General features: G+C 44.8%; 1 protein-coding gene across 1 annotated transcript in view; it reads left to right on the top strand.

Annotated features, from left to right (window-relative positions):
* lmo2 (LIM domain only 2 (rhombotin-like 1)) overlaps positions 1-23,045 on the top strand; it is a 137,541-nt gene that overhangs the window by 86,274 nt on the left and 28,222 nt on the right. Inside the window, exon 3 of the mRNA XM_080189835.1 lies at positions 17,778-18,008. Coding sequence (XP_080045961.1) covers positions 17,968-18,008 — 41 coding nt within the window. The 5' untranslated portion in view covers positions 17,778-17,967. The remainder of the gene's footprint in view (positions 1-17,777; positions 18,009-23,045) is intronic.

Genomic DNA, 23,045 nt, shown 5'->3' with positions numbered 1-23,045 from the left:
CAAGTCTCCGTAATGGCCACCACATCACATTCCCAAGCAGCAATCCACGCCCTAAGCTCATCTACCTTATTCACTACACTCCTTGCATTAAAATATATACACTTCACCCCCTCAGTCTGGGCATTTCCCATCTCCACCCCCTGTCTAACCTCCCTCTCATGCTGCCTGCGGTCCTCCCCTACCTGGGAGCTAACCTCCTCCGTCCCAGTTTCCCCATCACAGTTCCCTCCCCCCATCCTTTCTAGTTTAAAGTCCCCCCGGTAGCCTTAGCCAGTCTTCCCGCCAAGATACTAGTCCCCCTGGTATTTAAGTGCCACCCATCCCTACTATAGAGGTCCCACCTACCCCTAAAGAGGTCCCAGTGATCTAGGAACCGAAATCCCTGCCCTCTACACCAGTCCCTCAGCCACGCATTCACCCTCCACCTCATTTCATTTCTCCCCTCATTCTCCCTTGGCACAGGCAGCAATCCTGAGATTACTACCTTCGCTTTTCTCTTCCTCAGCTGCCTACCCAGTTCCCTATAGTCCCTTTTCACGAGTGCCTCCCTCTTCTTGCCTACGTCAGTAGTACCTATATGTACTACTACCTCCGGTTCCTCACCCTCCCCTTTCAGGATGTCTGGGACACGCCCAGAGACATCCCGGATCCCAGCCCCAGGGAGACAAACCACCATCCGCGACTCACGTCTACGTCCACAAAAACGCCTGTCCGCCCCCCTCACTGTGGAGTCCCCTATTAACACTACCTTTCTGCTCTCTTTTTTGATTTTTCGACTCACTGGCTCAGCTCCAGAGTCCTGGCCACCGCTTCCTCCCTCAGATGAGCTGTCCCCCCTAGTAGTACTCAGGCCGGAGTACTTATTTTGAAGGGGGACATCCACCCGGCGTGCTCCCCATCACCCGTGGTTTCCCCTTCCTAATAGTTACCCAAGTGCCCTCATCCCGTTGCCCTGGTGTGGCTACTTGCTGATAGCTCCTATCTATAACCTCCTCACTCTCCCGAATGAGCCGAAGGTCCTCGAGCTGCATTTCCTTCCACAATCCAAAGATGTGCAGGTTAGGTGATTGGCCATGCTAAATTGTCCCTCAGTGTCAGTGGGATTAGCAGGGTAAATATGTGGCGCTACAGGGATAGAGCCTGGGTGGGATTGTTGCCGGTGCAGGCTCGATGGGCTGAATGGCCTCCTTCTGCACTGTAGGGATTCAATGATTCTATTATTCAAGAAAAGAGGCCATGATGGTCAGAGTTGGATAGAGACTTTGAATAGTGAGATACATCCCAATGAGGAACTCTGGTGACAGCCCTCTGTGGATTAAGGTAGACAAGTCCCCGGGGCCGGATGGGATCTATCCCAGGTTATTACAGGAGGCAAAGGAAGAAATAGCTAACAAATCTCTTCACATTCTTTTTGATCACAGGCAAGGTTCCAGGGGACTGAGAATAGCCAGTATTGTTCCCTTGTTTAAGAAAAACAGGGATAATATAGGAAATGATAGGCTGGTGAGCCTGATGCCAGTGGTGGGGAAGCTTTTGGAGAAGATACTGAGGGTCAGGATATATGCACATTTGGAAGAAAATGGACTAGTCAGTGACAGACAGCATGGTTTTGCATGGGGAAGGTCATGTCTCACCAACTTGAAGGGGTAACAAAGATAATTGATCAGGGAAGGCTGTGGATGTAGTTTATATGGACTTAGCAAGGCATTTGACAAGGTCCTACATGACAGACTGGTATAAAAACTAAAATCACATGGGATTCGGATGGGCTAGCTAGATGGATACAAAACTGATTTGTTTATAGAAGTGATGTGGAGATGCTGGCGTTGGACTGGGGTAAACACAGTAAGAAGTCTCACAACACCAGGTTAAAGTCCAACAGGTTTATTTGAAGCAAACACCACTAGCTTTCGGAACTGCTATTCTCACCAAGGCCATCCCCACACCCCCACTTCTTGCCTTCAAACAACCACGCAACCTCAAACAGACCATTGTTCGCAGCAAACTACCCAGCCTTCAGGAGAGCAGTGACCATGGCACTACACAACCCTGCCACAGCAACCTCTGCAAGATGTGCCGGATCATCAACATGGATACCATCATCTCATGTGAGAACACCATCCACCAGGTACACGGTACATACTCTTGTAACTTGGCCAACGTTGTCTACCTGATACACTGCAGGAAAGGATGTCCTGAAGCATGGTACATTGGAGAGACCACGGTGATGCTACGACAACGGATGAATGAACACCACTCGACAATCACCAGGCAAGACTGTTCCCTTCCTGTTGGCGAACACTTCAGCGGTCACGGGCATTCAGCCTCTGACCTTCGGGTAAGCGTTCTCCAAGGCGGCCTTCACGACACACGACAGCGCAGAGTCTCTGAGCAGAGACTGATAGCCAAGTTCCCCACACATGAGGACAGCTTCAACTGGGATCCTGGTTTCATGTCACACTATCTGAACCCCCACAACTTGTCTGGACTTGCAAAATCTCACTTACTTTCCTATCTTGAAACAATACACATCTTTTTAACCTGTGCTTAATGCTCTGTCCACTCAGATTGTTGTACCTTTAAGATTTGATTAGCTGTAAAGACTCACATTCCAATCATTATTCATGTAAATTGAGTTGTGTTTTTATATGCCGTGTTTGTGATCAGAACCCCCACCCACCTGATGAAGGAACAGCGTTCCGAAAGCTAGTAGCGTTTGCTACAAGTAAGTATCTGGGTAGGTACATGAATAGAGAGGGGATAGAGGGTTACAGATTGAGTAAGGGCAGGAAGTTGATTTTTTAGTTTAGTTAGGGCCTCATGATCAGTATGGGCTTGGACGGCTGAAGGGTCTGTTCCTGTGCTGTACTTTTCTTTGTTCTCTGTTCTTTATTGCAATGGCTAAAATCTCTGTCCTGTTTTGCTCTACCTCTGCACCTCAATTTCACTGCACCTATGGCAAGCTCTTCACCCTGAACTCCTAGGGATATGAGTTTTAATTTTTGATATGGACTTGTTTCTCTTTTTCTGGCCAACAATTTTGATGCCAGGCGCAAGTGGCTGACCTGCTGTTGATTCTGGCTCAGTGTCAACACCATTGAAGTTTCCAGTTGGTAAAAACAGCTTCAATTTTCTTTTCCTCCTTTTACTCAAAATAAAATTTTATTCTCGTTGCCACTTTTCTTTTTATCCTGTGATATATCATACTTGTTGGATAAAGGAATGTAAACTGTGGCGATGTATGTGTATTAATAAGCTAGTGACTATGCAGAAGTTTGATCTAGACCAGGCAAAAGCCCCCAGAAGCGCCTGGTGATGTCACAAGCTATACATGTGACTAGAAACTAAAAGTGAGAATGCGACAGCTCCAAATATATAACAGGCTTCATTCCACTGCCACTGGTATTTACCCAGTGGGCTCGTTTGTTTGCAGCCTCTTGGGGTAGAGGTTCCCTGGTGCCTGACTGAGGCACCCCACTTTGAGAAGGTGTAAGGGGGATGTTGAAAGCCACTCTCCTACTCATAAAGCTAACCCCATCCCTGAAACCCCATGATACCCCTCCCACCATCATTAGCTCAAGGCTAGGTTTCAGAGATGACACCAAGTCTTGGATAGGTGTTTTGGATAGGGGCAGCAAGGTGGCACAGTGGATAACACTGTTGCCTCAAAGCACAAGGGACCCAGGTTTGATTCCTGGCTTGGGTCACTGTCTGTGACCCAACTGGTACTCCAGTTTCCTCCCACAGTCCAAAGATGTGCAGGTTAGGTGAGATCTAAGAGATGGATGGGATCCTGAATGAATATTTCTCATCAGTATTCACTATTGAGAAAAGCATGGACGTTAGGGAACTTGGGGAAATAAATAATGATGTCTTGAGGAGTGTACATATTACAGAGAAGGAGGTGCTTGAAGTCTTAAAGCGCATCAAGGTAGATAAATCCCCGGGACGTGATGAAGTCTATCCCAGGACATTGTGGGAGGCTAGGGAGGAAATTGCAGGTCCCCTAGCAGAGATATTTGAATCATCGATAGTCACGGGTGAGGTGCCTGAAGATTGGAGAGTGGCAAATGTTGTGCCTTTGTTTAAAAAGGGCTGCAGGGAAAAGCCTGGGAACTACAGGCCAGTGAGCCTCACATCTGTGGTGGGTAAATTGATGGAAGGTATTTTGAGAGACAGAATCCACAGGCATTTAGAGACACAAGGACTGATTAGGGACAGTCAGCATGGCTTTGTGAATGAAAGATCATGTCTCATAAATTTGATTGAGTTTTTTGAAGGGGTAACAAAGAAGGTAGATGAGGACAGTGCAGTTGATGTTGTCTACATGGACTTTAGCAAGGACTTTGACAAGGTACCATATGGTAAGAACATAAGAAATAGGAGCAGGAGTAGGTCATCTAGCCCTTCGAGCCTGTGAGGTTGTTGCGTAAGGTTAAATCTCACAGGATCTAGGATGAGATAACCAAATGGATACAAAATTGACTTGATGACAGAAGCCAAAAGAGGGTTGTTTTTCAACCCGGAGTTCCGTGACCAGTGGTGTGTCTCAGGGATCACTGCTGGGTCACCTGTTATTTGCCATTTAAATTAATGATTTGGATGAGAATATAGGAGGCATGGTTAGTAAGTTTGCGGATGACACCAAGATTGGTGGCATAGTGGACAGTGAAGAAAGTTGTCTCCAATTGCAATGGGATCTTGATCAATTGAGTCAACGGGCTGATGAATGGCAGATGGAGTTTAATTTAGATAAATGTGAGGTGATGTATTTTGGTCGATTGAACCAGGGCAGGACTTACTCAGTTAATGGCAGGGAGTTGGGGAGAGTTACAGAACAAAGAGATCTAGGGGTACAGGTTCATAGCTCCTTGAAAGTGGAGTCACAGGTGGACAGAGTGATGAAGAAGGCATTCGGCATGCTTGGTTTCATCGATCAGAACATTGAATACAGGAGTTGGGATGTCTTGTTGAAATTGTACAAGACATTGGTAAGGCCACACTTGGAATACTGTGTACAGTTCTGGTCACCCTATTATAGAAAGGGTATTATTAAACTAGAAAGAGTGCAGAAAAGATTTACTAGGATGCTACTGGGACTTAACATAAGAATATAAGAACATAAGAAATAGGAGCAGGAGGAGGCCATCTAGCCCCTCGAGCCTGCCCCGCCATTCAATAAGATCATGGCTGATCTGAAGTGGATCCACATTCCCACCCTCTCCCCATAACCCTTAATCCCCTTGCCTATCAAAAACCTATCAACCTGCGTCTTAAATATATTTAGCGAGGCAGCCTCCACCATCTCAACGGGCAGAGAATTCCAGAGATTCACCACCCTTTGAGTGAAGAAGTTCCTCCTCAACTCCGTTCTAAACTGCTCCCCCCTCATCTTGTGGCTGTGCCCTCTACTCCTGCTATCCTTTCTAAGCGGGACGAATCTCTCTACCTCTACCCTATCCATCCCCTTCATTATATTATACGTCTCTATAAGATCCCCCCCTCATTCTTCTAAACTCCAACGGTACAGACCCAGTCTATTTAGTCTCTCTTCATAGTCCAACCCCCTCATCTCCGGTATCAGCCTAGTGAACCTCCTCTGCACTCCCACCAAGGCCAATATATCCTTGCGCAAGTGCGGCGACCAAAACGGCACACAGTACTCCAGTTGCGGCCTCACCAGTGCCTTGTACAGTTGCAGCAAGACCTCCCTGCTTTTATATTCCATCCCCCTCGCTATAAAGGCCAGCATCCCATTCGCCTTCTTGATCACCTGCTGCACCTGCAGACTGGGTTTTTGCGACTCATGCACAAGGACCCCCAGGTCCCTCTGCACCGTAGCACGCTGCAGCTTTTCACCCTTTAAATAATAATCCCTCCTACTATTATTTCTGCCAAAGTGGATAACCTCACACTTGCTAACATTATACTGCATCTGCCAGGTCCTTGCCCACTCACTCAGCCTATCCAGATCGCTCTGCAGACTTTCCACACCCTCCGCGCAATTTGCTTTTCCACTCATCTTGGTGTCATCAGTAAATTTCGTTACCTACACTCAACCCCCTCCTCCAGATCATCTATATAAATGGTAAATAGCTGAGGCCCCAGCACCGATCCCAGCGGCACTCCACTAGTCACCAACCGCCAATCAGAATAGCACCCATTGATACCAACTCTCTGCCTCCGATTAGACAACCAATCCTCTATCCACGCTAACACCTTAACGCCTACTCTGTGCACCCTAACTTGATAGTTTGAGTTATAAGGAGAGGCTGGATAGACTGGGACTTTTCTCTGGAGTGAAGGAGGCTGAGAGGTGACCTTATAGAAGTCTGTAAGATCAGCAAGACAGTCAATATCATTTCCCAAAGTTAGGGGATTCTAAAACTAAAGGATTTAGGTTTAAGGTGAGAGGGGAGAGGTACAAAGGTGTCCAGAGGGGCAATTGTTTCACACAGAGGGTGATGAATGTCTGGAATGAGCTGCCAGAGATAGTAGTAGAGGTGGGTACAATTCTGTCTTTTGGGCTAGCTTAGGGTTTAAAAAAAGGGCAGCATGGACATATTGGTCCGAAGGTCCTGTTTCCATGCTGTAAACCTCAATGACTCTATGACTTGAGGTGCATTAATCCTGCTAAATTCTCCCTCATTGTTCCCGAACAGGCACTGGAATGTGGCAACCAGGGGATTTTCATAGTAACTTCATTGCACTGATAATGGAAGCCTACTTATGAGACTAATAAATAAACTTCAACAAAAAACTTTAATTTTTACAAACTGCGGCCATGTCCTCCCCAGGGGAGAGCCACTGAGGTCCAGTTTAGTGACTGAGAGTCTTGCTGGCATCGGCCTCCGTTTGTGTCCATCAGCCTTTCATCAACATTCCAAAATCTATTGTGAAAAGTTAAAACTGTTTAAAATAAAATCAACTGTAGATTTAATATTATAAATGACAGTAAAAACCTTCCACCATTCAGGCTAGGAATTCAATTTTCTTGTTCTTTCTGACTGAGGTCACCAGAACTTGTCAACTGAGTTATTTCTTCGTGCCTCTTCACCATTAAGTATTATTCTGAATTCATTTCTTAAACTTTCAAGGACCATTGTACATTTAAAAAATAATTTACATTTTGAAATCAGCTAAGTACATGATCCAATGAGAATCAAGAAAGCAGTTTGCAGAGTTTATGCCCTTATACACAACGTGATGGAACAGCCCACAGGGTGTGTCAGTTGAAGCTGTGATAAACACACTAACCTACTCTGAGTAAAGTGACTTCCAAGTAAAACTATTTGCCAGTCATCCTGACTTGGATTTGGCCCAATAGATATTGGATAAACTCATGGAAATGCTACAGTTATCCAAATTAGAAACTTAGGCCCTTCCCCTTCAAAAGGGATTACAAATATTTGATTAAAGCTAAGAAATATAGAACAAAGAACATTACAGCACAGGAACAGGCCTTTCAACCCACCAAGTCTGTACCGACACAGATGCCTGTCTAATCTAATATTTTCTTGCCACTATGTGGTTCTTATCCCTCTATTCCCTGACTATTTATGTATCTATGCCTCTTGAATTTGTTATAGAATCTGCTTCCACCACCTCCTCCAGCAGCGCGTTCCAGGCATCCACCACTCTCTGTGTGAAAAACTTGCCCATTATATCTCTTGTAAACTTTCCCCCCTCTCACTCTCAACCTACACCCCCAAGTAATTGACCCTTCGACCCTGGGAAAGAGAGTCTGACTATCCACTCTATTGAAGCCTGTCATAATCTTGTAAACTTCTATCAGGTCCCCCCTCATCCTCCGATGCTCCAATGAAAACAATCCAAGTTTGTTCAACTTTTCTTCATAGTCCATATCCTCCAAACCAGGCAACATCCCGGTAAATCTCTTCTGTACCCTTTCCAATGCATCGACATCCTTCTGGTACTGCAGTGGAAAATGTTATTGAGTGTGAAAGATCTAGTGCTGCAGTAAAATTACGTAAAACCTGAGAGCATGCACGTTTATGTAAGAAGCAGGATCTTCACAAGGGATCAGGAAGCATTAAAAACATAGAAATATAAAAATTAGGATCAGGAGTAGGCCATTTGACTCTTCAAGTCTAATAATCAGTCTTCCTGTTTTTGCTACCAAGGTAGATAATCTCTCAGTTATTCACATTATACTTCATCTATCATGCATTTGCCCACTCACCTAGCTTGTCCAAATCACACTGAAACATTTCTGCATCCTCATCACAGCTCACCTGAAATAACTCCTCCGAGGATAGTGTCCCTTTATTTTACACAGTCAGCTTCACTTAGACAGGTACCTCCTTGAACAAATATAAACCTGGAGTATCAGTAACACTTTCCCGACACTCCACATTATGTTCAACCATTACTGCCTTAATCAGGGAGCCCGTATTCTAAAATGTTCATATTGTGGGCTATTTTAAAGTCATTACATCCCCCCTCCCCTCAGTTACAAGGAACATTGGTGATTCATCTGCCTCGAGAACCTCTTGAAGTGTTTAAGCTCCTCAAATCCTATATCCAAGGTAGATGGGGTGTAGTGAACTGGTACTCGAGTCTTTTGTCACGAGTGCCAAGGCCTGGGTTCACTCCATTCTTTAGGGGTAATGGAATCAACATGGCTAAGTCCACCATGTCCATTTCAGACTCAGAGGTTCCAATAACCAGAGAGAGAGAGTGGGAGATGGTGGATCCCAGAAGTCTTTCCAAGGCTCCCAACATGCTGGACATGGTTTGTTCCTAAGAATTTGGGGCAAACCTACAGGTTTGCGGCAGACTGAAAAGATTGAGTATGTGGATATTAAGAGAGAGGATGTGTTGGAACTTTTAAATTCTATCAAGATAGATAAGTCACCGGGACTGGATGGGATGTACCCCAGGTTTTTATGGGAGGTGAGGGAAGTGATTGCAGAGCCCCTGGCGATGATCCTTGCATCGTCGATGGAGATGCGAGAGGTTCCGGAGGATTGGAGGATTGCGGATGTGGTTCCTATTTTCAAGAAAGGGAACAGGGATAGCCCGGGAAATTACCAAACGGTGAGTCTGACCTCAGTGGTTGGTAAGTCGATGGAGAGGATTCTGAGGGACAAGATTTATGAGCATTTAGAGAAGTTTAGAATGATCAGAAATAGTCAGCATGGCTTTGTCAAGGGCAGGTCGTGCCTTAAGAGCCTAGTTGAGTTCTTTGAAACTGTGACTGAACACATTGACGAAGGAAGTGCAGTGGAGGTGGTTTACATGGACTTCAGCAAGGCGTTTGATAAGGTCCCCCATGCAAGACTTCTTGAGAAGGTGAGAGGGCATGGGATCCAAGGGGCTTTGGCCTTGTGGATCCAGAACTGGCTTGCCTGCAGAAGGCAGAGAGTGGTTGCGGATGGGTCTTTTTCTGCATGGAGGTCGGTCACCAGTGGAGTGCCCCAGGGATCTGTTCTAGGACCCTTGCTGTTTGTCATTTTCATAAATAACCTGGATGAGGAAGTGGAGGGATGGGTTAGTAAGTTCGCTGACGATATGAAGGTTGGTGGTGTTGTGGATAGTCTGGAGGGATGTCAGAAGTTGCAGCGTGACATAAATAGGATGCAAGACTGGGCGGAGAAGTGGCAGATGGACTTCAATGCAGATAAATGTGTAGTGGTCCATTTTGGCAGGACCAATGGGATGCAGGAGTACAATATCAAGGGCAGGAGTCTTAGCAGTGTTGAGGATCAGAAGGATCTTGGGGTCCAGGTCCACAGGACTCTTAAATCGGCCTCGCAGGTGGAGGATGTGGTCAAGAAGGTGTATGGTGTACTGGCCTTCATTAATCGAGGGATTGAGTTTAGGAGTTGGGAGGTAATGCTGCAACTTTATAAGACCCTTGTCAGACCCCACTTGGAGTACTGTGCGCAGCTCTGGTCACCTCACTACAGGAAGGATGTGGAAGCTATTGAGAGGGTGCAGAGGAGATTTACAAGGATGTTGCCTGGATTGGGAAGCATGCCTTATGAAGATAGGTTAGATTCATTTTACTGAGCTTGCATTGACAGATGAACTCAGGGTTTTCTTGGTACAAAATGGATCCTGCATGCCCTCTTCCATCATCACCGATCACCGTAGGCAGGTCAAGTCTCTGCTGGGGTGTGTTTTAAGATGTCCTTTTTTATCCCCTCTCTTTGAGCCCTTCTGGAATGTTATCTGGCTTTCAGCTAATGAGGCCACCGGATGGGGATGGCTTGTGGGGCAGAGGGGCACATGGATCACAGTCCCCAACGAGGTTAGGCCAGGTCATGCCAGGTGCATACACCTCCTTTCAGGATGTGGTTTAAGCGGATAGTTTATTCAAAATGGGGAATACACAAACATAAGGTCTTTTCGATTGTTCTGGCTGAGTACCCCTTGATGGGCTTCAGGTCATGACAACTCTCCCATTGCTAGGGTCCTGCACCTCTGTTCAATATGCAAGACTGGTTTGATCTGCTCCTTGTTGGCTTTTGACCCGTGGTAACCTTATCCACATTCCATCAGACCTTCCTGCTTTCAGAAGCTGTTTAGTGTCAAATTCTATGCTGGGCCTAATTGCTTAGGTCTTTGGTTACTTGGCCACAGAACCCAAGTGGAACATCAATGAACAGGTTACTGTTATGTAACTGCTGCTTGGTCGCACTGTTGATGACATCACCCACCATCCTGCTGACAATGGAGAGAAGGTTGATGGGGCCAGTTGGATTTGTCCTGTTCTCGTGGACAGGACATTTGTGGATAATTTTCCACTTTGCCGGATAGATGCTGATGTTGTAGCTGTACTGGAACAGCTTAGCTAGAGGAATGGCAAGTTCAGTCCTATTGCTGGAATATTGTCAGGGCCTTTTGCAGTATCCAGTGCTTTCAGCTGTTTCAGGATACTGGATAAACTCTGGCAGCATCTGTTTCTCTGATTTTGTTGTTTTTTGTGAAGATGTGCTGCACTCCTTCATCACTGTGGATGGAGATATCCATGGAATCTCCTCCTTCTGACAGTTTTATACATTCATTGGATGTGGGTGTTATTTATTGCCCGTCCCTAATTGCCATTTAACTGATTGCCATTTAGAGGGAAATTATAAATCAACCAGATTGCTATGGCTCTGGAGCCACATGTAGGCCAGACTGGGTAAGGATGGCAGATTCCCTTCCCTAAAGGACATTAGTGAAGCAGGTGTGGTTTTATGACAATCAAAAGTGGTTTCATGATCATCAGTAGATTTTTATTGAATTCAAAGGAGATAGACAAAGGGTCTCTGGAGGTGAGCCTGTTGTGAAAGCTCAGGTGGTTAGGGGATGTAAAAGATTGGGCCTGGTGATTGGGGACTCCACAGTTAGGGGGACGGATAGGAGAGTCAGAGGTAATGGTAGGGACTCAGGGCTGGTGTGTTGCCTCCCAGGGGCTGGGGTCCGGGATGTTTCAGAGAGGGTGTTCAGGACTCTTAAGGGAGAGGGAGATCAACCCCAAGTCATAGTTCATGTGGGGACGCATGACATAGGGAGGTTAAGGGAAGGGGATATTAAACAGAAATTTATGGAGTTGGGGTGGAAACTTAAGGCCAAGTCGGACAGAGTGGTTATCTCCGGACTCTTGCCTGTGCCACGGGATAGTTTAGAGCAGAACAGAGAGACGGAAAGTTTGAACTCGTGGCTGAGGGGATGGTGCAGGAGGGAGGGGTTCAGGTTCTTGAACAATTGGGGCTCATTCTGGGGAAGGTGGGGCCTCTACAGGAGTGATGGTCTACACCTGAATCAGAGGGGAACCAGTATCTTGGGGGGGGAATTTGCAAAGGCTATGCAGGGGGGTTTAAACTGATTCAGAGGGGGGGTGGGATCCTGAGTAGCAGGGATGAAAGTGAGGGGGGCATAGATGGGGACTGCAATGCACGGCATCGTGGGGGTGGGGCAGAGCAGGGTTTGAAATGCATATACTTTAATGCGAGGAGTATTCGCAATAAAGTGGATGAACTTGCAGCGTGGATCAGTACCTGGAACTTTGATGTTGTGGCCATTTCAGAGACATGGATAGAGCAGGGTCAGGAACGGTTGTTGCAGGTTCCAGGGTTCAAATGCTTCAGTCGGAGTAGAGAAGGAGGTGGGGGAGGGGTAGCATTATTAGTCAAGGATTGTATCACAGTGTCAGAGAGGAAGTTTGATGAGGACTTGTCTGTTGAGGTAGTATGGGCTGAGGTTAGAAATAGGAGAGGAGAGGTCACCCTGTTGGGAGTCTTTTATAGACCTCCTAAAAGTTCTAGAGAGGTTGAGGAAAGGATTGCGGAGACGATCCTGGATAGGAGTGAAAGTAATAGGGTAATTGTTATGGGGGACTTTAACTTTACTAATATTGATTGGAATAGCTATAGCTCTAGCTCATTAGAGGGGTCAGTTTTTGTACAAAGCGTGCAGGAAGGTTTTTTGACTCAGTATGTAGATAGGCCAACTAGAGGTGAGGCTATATTGGATTTGGTGCTGGGAAATGAGCCAGACCAGGTGTTAGGCTTGGAAGTTGGTGTGCATTTTGGTGATAGTGACCACAATTCAGTTACGTTCACCTTAGTGATGGAAAGGGATAGGCAGGAACCTCGGGTCAGTAGTTTTAGCTGGGGGAAGGGTAATCATGAGGCTATTAGGAGAGAATTAGGAAGCATAGATTGGACTAGGAGACTGCAGGGTCTCGGAACGTCCGAAATGTGGAGGTTTTTCAAGGAGCAGCTACTGTGAGTCCTTGATATGTACGTCCCTGTCAGGCAAGGAGGTATTGGTCGAGCTAGGGAGCCGTGGTGTACGAAGAAAGTTGATTCGCTGGTTAAAAAGAAAAAGGAGGCTTATGTCCGGATGAGACTTGAGGGCTCAGATAGTGCACTAGAGAGCTTTAGATTGGCTAGGAGGGAGTTAAAGAGTGAGTTAAGAAGGGCTAAAAGAGGACATGAGAAAACTTTGGCTGATAGGATTAAGGAGAATCCTAAGGCATTCTATAGATATGTTAAGAACAAGAGGTTGGTTAGGGCAAGATTAGGGCCAGTTAGAGACAGCAGTGGGAATTTATGTGTGGAACCGGAAGAGATTGGAGAGGCATTGAATCTCTTCGGTGTTCACGCAGGGGGACATAAATGTAGCTGTGGAGAACACTGGGTTACAGGGTTGTAAACTGGACAGTATTGCAGTTGATAAGGAGGATGTGCTAGATATTCTTGAGGGTTTGAAAATAGATAAGTCCCCTGGGCCGGACGGGATTTACCCTAGGATTCTCTGGGAGGCAAGGGAGGCGATTGCAGAGCCTCTGGCTCTGATCTTCAGGTCGTCGTTGGTCACAGGTATAGTGCCAGAAGATTGGAGGTTAGCGAATGTTGTCCCATTGTTTAAGAAGGGGAACAGAGACTTCCCCGGGAATTATAGACCGGTGAGTCTTACTTCTGTTGTGGGTAAGGTTTTAGAAAAAATTATTAGGGACAGGATTTATAGTTATTTGGAGAGTAATGAAATGATTAGAGATAGTCAGCATGGTTTTGTGGAGGGTAGGTCGTGCCTTACTAACCTTATTGAGTTTTTTGAGAAAGTGACCAAAGAGGTGGATGGGGGTAAGGCAGTTGACGTGGTATATATGGACTTTAGTAAGGCGTTTGATAAGGTTCACCATGGAAGCCTTCTGCAGAAATTGCAGATGTATGTGATTGAGGGTGATTTAGGAAATTGGATTAGGAATTGGCTAACGGATAGGAGACAGAGGGTGGTGGTTGATGGTAAGTATTCGACATGGAGTTCAGTTACGAGTGGTGTGCCTCAGGGATCTGTTTTGGGGCCACTGCTGTTTGTAATTTTTATAAACGATCTGGATGAGGGTATAGCTGGGTGGATTAGTAAATTTGCTGATGACACCAAAGTTGGAGGTGTGGTAGATGGTGAGGAAGGGTGTCTTAGTCTACAGGGAGACTTAGACAAGTTGCAGAGCTGGGCCGCGAGGTGGAGGATGGAGTTTAATGCGGAAAAGTGTGAGGTAATTCACTTTGGCAGGAATAATGGATGTGTAGAGTATAGGGCTAACGGTAGGACTCTGAATAGTGTGGATGAACAGAGGGATCTAGGTGTATGTGTACATAGATCCCTGAAAGTTGGGAATCAAGTAGATAGGGTTGTTAGGAAGGCATACGGTGTCTTGGCGTTTATTGGTAGGGGGATTGAATTTAGGAGCCGCAGCGTCATGTTGCAACTGTACAAAACTCTGGTGCGGCCGCACTTGGAGTACTGTGTGCAGTTCTGGTCCCCACATTATAGGAAGGATGTGGAGGCTTTGGAGAGGGTGCAGAGGAGGTTTACCAGGATGTTGCCTGGTATGGAGGGGAGGTCCGATGAGGAGAGAGTGAGGGATTTGAGGTTGTTTTCGTTAGAAAGAAGGCGGCTACGAGGGGACTTTATTGAAACATATAAGATGATTAGAGGTTTAGATAGGGTGGACAGTGATAGCCTTTTTCCTCGGATGGAGAAAGCTAGCACGAGGGGGCATAGCTTTAAGTTAAGGGGTGGTAGTTATAGGACGGATGTCAGGGGTAGGTTCTTTACCCGGAGGGTGGTGAGGGATTGGAATGCCCTGCCTGCTGCAGTTGTAAATGCGCCTAGTTTGGGGGCGTTTAAGAGATCCGTGGATAGGTTTATGGATGGAAAGGGTTTGGTTTAGGTTAGAGAGTCATTGTTTTTTAACTGGTCGGCGCAACATCGTGGGCCGAAGGGCCTGTTCTGCGCTGTAATGTTCTATGTTCAAGTTTCATCATCTGGCGAGGTTGGAGTTGAACCCTGGTCACAGGCTAATAGACTAAAAGTCACTGCCTCCCCATGGTTAAGTGCCCATGACCATTCACAACTAAATGTCAGTTTTGCAGAGTTTTTGTCTGATTCATTACTTGTGGAACTGCTTTCACTGTATCTCATGCTGCTTCTGTTTGACATTCAAGTTGTTCTCTGTTGTAGCTTCATTATATTTTCTGTATTCCTGGTGTCGCTCCTGACATGCCTTCCTGGACTTTTCAATGAACCAAGCTGATCTTTTGTAATGGCTGAATGAGGGACATGCCAGGCCAGGAGGTTGCAGATTGTGGATGAGTACAATGCAGCTGCTGATGTTCCACAGTGGCTCACGAAGACACAGTCTTGAGTTTCTAGGTCTGTTCTGAATTTGTTCCATTTTACCACACAGGTTCAGCCAGGCGACATAATGGGGTGGTATACTCAGTGCCACAAGGATCACATGGTGGTCACTTAGACCTATACTGTCATAGACAGATCTCTGTGCAGCAGGCAGTGTGTGTGGATGAGGTCACGTATGTTTTTCCCTCTTGTTGGGTCCCTCACTACCCAGTCTAGCAGCGATGTCCTTTAGAAACATAGAAAAACTACAGCACAAACAGGCCCTTTGGCCCACAAGTTGTGCTGAACATGTCCCTATCTACTAGGCTTACCTATAACCTTCCATCTTATTAAGTTCCATGTACTTATCCACAAGTCTCTTAAAAGACCCTATCGAATCCACCTCCACCACCATCACTGGCAGCCAGTTCCACACACCCACCACCCTCTGAGTGAAAAACTTACCCCTGACATCTCCTCTGTACCTACTCCCCAGCACCCTAAGCCTGTGTCCTCTTGTGGCAGCCATTTCAGCCCTGGGGAAAAGCCTCTGAGAATCCATCTGATCAATACCTGTCATCATCTTATACATCTCTACCAGGTCACCCCTCATCCTTTGTCTCTCCAACGAGAAAAGACCGAGCTCTCTCAACCTATCCTCATAAGGCATGCCACCCAATCCAGGCAACATCCTTGTAAATCTCCTCTGTAACCTTTCTATGGCTTCCACATCCTTTCTGTAATGAAGTGACCAGAACTGAGCACAGTACTCCAAGGGGGGTCTGACCAGGGTCTTATACAGCTGCAGCATTATCTCCCGACTCCTAAACTCAATCCCTTGATTGATGAATGACAGAACACCTTCTTAACCACATCCTCTACCTGCGAAGCTGCTTTGAGCGTCCTATAAACCTGGACCCCAAGATCCTTCTGATCTTCCACACTGCCAACAGTCTTACCCTTAATATTATAATCTGTCATCATTTTTGACCTCCCAAAATGAATCACCACACATTGATCTGGGTTGAAGTCTATCTGCCACTTCTCTGCCCAGTCTTGCATCCTATCAATGTCTCACTGCAATTTCTGACATCCCACTACACTATCCACAACACCTCCAACCTTTGTGTCATCAACAAACTTGCCAACACATCCCTCCACTCCCTCATCCAGGTCATTTATAAAAATCACAAACAGTAAGGGTCCCAGAATAGATCCCTGGGACACTCCATTGGTGATTGACCTCCACGCAGAAAAAGATCCATCTACAACCACTCTTTGCCTTCTGTGGGCAAGCCAGTTCTGGATCCACAATGCAATGTCCCCTTGGATCCCATGCCCCCTCACTTTCTCAATAAGCCTTGCATGGGGCACCTTATCAAATGCCTTGCTGAAGTCCACATAAACCACATCTACTGTTCTTCCTTTGTCAATGTGTTTAGACACAGCCTCAAAAAATTTAATCAGGCTCGTAAGGCATGATCTGCCTTTGATAAAGCCGTGCTGACTATTCTTTATCATGCTATTACCTTTCCGAACGTTCATAAATCCTGCCTCTCAGGATCTTCTCCATCAACTTACCAACCACTGAGGCTAGACTCACCGGTCTATAATTTCCTGGGCTCTCCCTTTCTTGAATAAAGGAACCACATTCGCAATCCTCCAATCCTCTGGAACTTCTCCCATCTCCACTGATGACACAAAGATCATCGCCAGAGGCTCTGCAATCTCTTCCCTTGCCTCCCACAGTAACCCGGGGTACATCCCATCCGGTCTTGGCGACTTGTCTATCTTGATGCTTTTCAAAAGTTCCAACACATCCTCTTTCTTAATGTCGACATGCTCAAGCTTTTCAGTTCGCTGCAAGTCTGCACTACAACCACCAAGATCCTTTTCCACTGTGAATACTGAAGTATTCATTGAGCACCTCTGCTATTTCTATCGGTTCTATACAAACTTTCCCACTGGCACACTTGATACGTCCTATTCCTTCATGTCTTATCCTCTTGCTCTTCACATACTTGTAGAATGCCTTGGGGTTTTCCTTAATCCTACCTGCCAAGGCCTTCTCATGACCACTTTAGGACCTGGCCAACTTGGTCTGTGGGGATGCGACTGAGCCATCCCTGCCCAGGGTACATTCTGCTCCCTCACCACTTCAGTGCTTTCTCCAAATGAAACTGTCAATGGAGACGTAATATAGATTATAACAGAAAGCCATATAAATAGATAAAAATAACAATGATATGATCATGCTTCATCTGGACCCAAAGTCTCTTATGTTTTGATTAATATTTTGGGAGGAAAACCATAACTATTATTTTACTAGTTTAAATTGTAGAAGTCAAATTAAATGAGCCTGATTGTGTAAAATTTATTAAAATCGATCTTTATCATTGAAGCTATTGTGTTAAATATGTTTTATGTGTTCTATATGTTTTATATGTGTTGTATGTTTTATATATGTTTTGACTTGATGCGATTGTAACCTCTACTGTTGTGCTTATTTTTACAAAAACCGGGTGTAGGAAAGGATATAAAATGTTCCACAGTTGCCAATGCTGTAATTGTTTCAATGATGTCCTGTCCCTTTAACAGGAACGGGTTACTGTCTCTTTAAAAGTGTTGTTTTGTAGGAAGCGGTCCCTTGGCGACGCTTCAAAGCTGCGGCTTAAACACGAATTTCCGCACATTGTCCGAGTGGTGATGAGGAAAAGGAAACGTGTGATGTGAGGCTGGCTGAGCGCAATATAAAAAAAGCCACAGCAGTTTCGGGGCCTTGCAGACGGCAGATCAGGAGACAGAGAGAAGCGGCTCCCCGAGCAAATGTCAGCAACAATCGAGAGGAAATCGCTGGAAAATGCAGAGTGAGTGAAACTCGAGTCTTGTTTAAACGCTTTGAGATTGTAAACCGCTGCCAAGGTGTAGAGACTGGAACCGACAGAGGATTGAACAATTTCCTCCAACATGAGCTCAGTCTCCAGTTAGAGCAGCTTCAGGGGATGACATTTCACAGCGCCTCCAGATTGTGAATTCATTTAAAACAGCGGAATTATTATTAACGCAAAAAGCTAGATCCAAGTCACATTGCGGCTTTGATGTCGATAACATTTTGTAGAATTTATTTATTTTCATTTAATTGCTTCATAAACTTTCCATGGACAGACAATTCTTCTAAAGTCCCACATGTACCAATTCCGTTTTGATCTATTGGGCTTGTTAGTCTTTCCGATTGCTTTTTGATCTTTGCAACTTTTAGCCCTTTTCTGTCCAGCGTTGAGACTCTTTCAATTCCTTCCACTGTCGAAACCGGGTTCAGATCACACTGAAGGTCGAACAGAATTCCGCCTTCGAGTCCCCAGCCTCGAACTGCATCTGAGCTGCTGCTAATCTGGTAAACATTTTTGTCAGTAATGGACTCATGAGCTAAATATTAACATTTTAGAGTCAGTCTACCTCTGGGGAATTCTCGTGACCTCTTCTCATTTTAAGTTGAACTTCCCCTTCAGACACAGCTGCAACTGGGTTAAACCCAGAGCCATTTTTTTGTTTTAAACTACGTACATTTTCAGGAACGGTCATGATGAGGCAAATTGTTGGAGTACATTGGAAAACAGGGAGCGCTGAAACACTTTAGAAACATAAATTTATTTGACATTATTAATAAATTAAAACAGTAAATCAACATCAGAAACGTCACACTTGATAAATGACCAAGGCTGGGTTTCTTTCATAATTGGGATCTGGAGCCTTAAATCAACATTCTTGTACTTTACCATAAATAGTGTATTACTTAGTATAACATTCATTTTATTGTTGCCAATCCCTCGGGAAATCATAACAATTTCAGGATGGTGGGGGTATTGGATAAATCCTTACTCATTGGTATTACTCTTGCCTTGGAATGCAACATTGGTAACTTCCATCCCCACTCCTGGACATTGCCTTTTAGAATTGTTACATTGCAGAAGGCCATTGGGCCCATTGTGTGTGCTTCTCTACACCAAATGCTCAATTCACCTCATGCCGTTCTTCTGCCTTCTCCCCGTAACCCTTTTTGGATAATAGTCTACTTTGAAACTGCCTCCATCGTACACTCAGACAGCATATTTCAGAACTTAATCACTTAGTGTATGAAAAATTTTTTCCCATATCAATTTTGTGAATTAATTTAAATTGGTGCCCTCTTGTTCTTGATGCGAAAACAACTGGGAACAGTTTCTCTCAATTCATCTGTCCAGACCCCTCACAATTTTCAACATCTCTATTAAATTTCCTCTTAGCCTTTATTTCTCCAAGAGAACACCCCAAACTTCTCCAGTTTTAACACTCTAATTTTTATACTCAATACTCTGATTTATAAAGGCCAAATACTGTAGTTAATCTTTTCTTCAATAAATGTTTTATTTGTTAAGAGTCGCTTGGCAGACCTGACTGTTCATCCACGCCTCTGAACAAAAAATAAAAGTTATTTTATTACCTTTATTGATTTATACACTCCATCTACCCAGGTCCCCCTACAATCCCCCCCCACCAGCCATTAGAATGGTACCTTTTATTTTTATATTGTTCTTCCATGTTTTTCCTACCTCAATGAATCGCTTCACATTTCCTCTGCCACTTGTCCATCCATTCCACCAAGTTATCTATGTCCTTGTGAAGTTCTACATGATCCTCCTCACAGTTCACAATGATTCCAAGTTTCATACCAACTGCATATTTTGACATTTAACACCAAGGTCTAACTCATTAAGGGTCCCAACACTGACCTTAGGAAACTTCACTACAAACTTTCCTCCAGCCCAAAAGCGTTAATTATCCATTACCCTGTTTCCTGTCGCTCAACCAATTTTGTAGCCATGTTGCTATTGTTGTGATTTAGCTGATGTTACTAATGAACAGTCAGATTCCAGGGTGGAACCTTGGCTCAACAGATTGTAACTTTTATTTTTTGTTCAGAGACATGGATGAACAGTCAGGTCTGCCAAGCGACTCTTAGCAAACAAATAAAACATTTATTGAACAAGAAAAGATTAACTACAGTCTACCATTCCATCTCCCACTGCACCTTCACTGATGCATATAGATCTACAAGGATTACAAGATATTAGAATCCTGGAAGATGACCACCAATGCATCCACTATTTCTAGAGCCTCTTCCTGAAGTACTCTGGGACGTAGATTATCAGGCTCTGGGGAATCATCAGTCTTCAATCAATTTTCCCAACACCATTTCTTTACTGGTATTGATTTGTTCAGTTCCCTCTCTCTCTCAACCCTGTGTTCCCCAACATTCTGGTATCTTATTTGTGTTCTCCTTTGTGAAGACGCAGCTGAAGTATGTAGTCATTTGGTCAGCCATTTCTTTGTTGCCCATTATAAATTTCCCAGGTTCTGACTGGGAGGGACCTACATTTTGAACTTTGCACTTTTAGTCATAGAGTTGTACAGCGCAGAAGAGGCCCTCTGGCCCATTGAGTCTGCACTGATCCCATTTTCCAGCACTTGTCCCATATCCTTAAATGTTACGATGTTTCAAGTGCCCATTCAAATACTTTTTAAAGGTTGTAAAGTTTCCGGCCTCCACTATCTTTCCAGACAGTGCATTCTGGATTCCCACCATCCTCTTAGTGAACTTTTTTCTCTCAAATCCCCTCTGAATCTCCTGGCCCTCACCCTAAAACTATACCTCCTTGTGATTGACCCTTCAGCCAAGGGAAATAGCTGCTCCCTACCCAACCCTGTCCATTCCCCTCATAATCTTAAACACCTCGATCATGTCCCCCCTCAGATAAAACAATCTAAGCCTATTCAGTCTCGCCTTCTAGCTCAAATGCTCCATCCCAGGTAACACCTTGGTGAACCCCCTCTGTATCCCCTCTGGCGTTATCATATCCTTCCTATAGTGAGGAGACCAGAATTACACATACTCTAGCTGAGGCCTAACCAATGCTCTGTACAACTCCAACATTACCTCCTCACAATTATACTCTATAGCAGGACTGATGAAACCAAGTGACCACTGTGTCTTAACTGTCCTAGTTACCTCATCTGCTGTCTTCAGGGATCTGTGAATAATTACCCAAAGACCCATCTGTTCCTCTGGGCTTCCCAGTGTCTGCCATTTAATAAATACTCTCTTGTCTTGTTACTACTTCCAAAGTGCATCACCTTGCATTTATCAGGGGTAAATACAACCTGCCACTGCTCTGCCCATCTATATCTTCCTCTAACCTACAACCTTTTTCTTCACCATTAACCATCCTACCATTTTTGGTGTCATTTGCAAACTTACTCATCTTTTTCCCCCATGTTATCATTTACAACATTTATGTATATAATAAACAATGAGGGTCCCAGTACTGATTTAGTGGTACATCACTGGACACAAGTTTCCAGTCAGTCAAATAGCCTTCTACCCCCACCCTTTGAGTCCTATTACCAAGCCAGTTTTTGATCAATCTCACCAAATTTCCCTGAATTCCATGTGCTTCAACCTTCTCAATCAATCTCCCATGTGGGACCTTGTCAAAGGTTTTGCGAAAATCCAAACAAACTACATCAGTTGAACTTCCCTCATCCACACATTTGATCCCATGTTTGAAAATTTCTATCAAATTTATTAGGCATGACCTCCGTCTGACAAAGCTATGCTGACTATCCCTAATTAACCCATGCCTTTCAAGTGGAGATTAATTCTCTCCTTCAGAATTTTCTCCAATCGTTTCCCACCGCTGACATGGGGCTCAGTGGTCTGTAATTCCCTCGTTCATCTCTATCATTTTTCTTGAAAAGTGGAACCACTTTAGCCCCCCTCCAGTCCTCTGGCACTTACCCCATATCCAGAGAAGAATTAAAAATTTGTGCCAGAGTCTTGGCTCTGAAAACAGCCTAGGATGCAGTTCATCCAGGCCTAAGCATTTCTTCATTTTTACATCTGTGAGAGCTTCCAAAACCTCCTAATTTCCTGGGCTAAACCGTGCGAGTTCCTCAGAGTCCCTGTTCTTGAATTCTGTATCCATGTTCTTCCTGTCCTGAATGAAGTCTGATGAGAAGTATTCCTTTAACACCCTCACAGTGTCCTGTGGCTTCACATATAGATTGCCCCTTGGTCTCTAATGGGCCCTAGTCTTTAATGTATTTATAGAATATTTTAGGATTCTCCCTAATGTTGTTTGCAAGTCTTATTTCATGTCCCCGTTTTGATCTTCTAATTGATTTCTTAAATTCCCCCTTGCGCTTTTCTATATTCCTCCTAGGGCCGCTGCTGAATTGCTCCCTTTGGACTCACTGAAAGCCTTTCTCTTCTTCCTTATGCAGTTCTGAATCATCCTGGACATCCAGGGTTCTCTTTTGGGAACATGTTGGACTGTACTCTCCCCAGCTCCTAATTGAGTGGCCCCCATTGCATCGCTGCAGGCTTTCCTGCAAGGCAATGTTCTTAGTCAGCTTTGGTCATATCCTTCTCCCAATCCAAAACTGTCTTTGGCAGGTCATCTTTCTTTTTGTCTGTAACAAATTTGAACTATATCATGTTGTGGTCGCTATTGTGAAAATGCTCCCCCACTGCCTTCTACGCTATAGAAGTTGGGTCTTCTACGCTATATACCTAATAGTCCCCTGAATACATTTCAATAAATCTGCCATTTACACTATAAATATCCCAATTTATATTGAAATTCCCTAGTATAATTATCCGATTATTATTCTTGTGCACCACAGGGAACTGTCTACATATTTAATTCAGTTTATTAGTCACAAGTAGGTTTACATTAACACTGCAATGAAGTTACTGTGAAAATCCCCTGGTTGCCACACTCCAGCACCTGTTCGGGTACACTAAGGGAGAATTTAGCATAGCCGATGCACCTAACCAGCACGTCTTTCAGACTGTGGGAGGAAAC

Source organism: Carcharhinus amblyrhynchos, chromosome 6 (genome assembly GCF_965287045.1).
Source record: "Carcharhinus amblyrhynchos chromosome 6, sCarAmb.v2.hapA, whole genome shotgun sequence".
In the NCBI taxonomy this organism is placed as follows: domain Eukaryota; kingdom Metazoa; phylum Chordata; class Chondrichthyes; order Carcharhiniformes; family Carcharhinidae; genus Carcharhinus; species Carcharhinus amblyrhynchos.
Note: the sequence above shows the minus strand (reverse complement) of the source record. Positions and strands in the feature narration are given on the sequence as shown.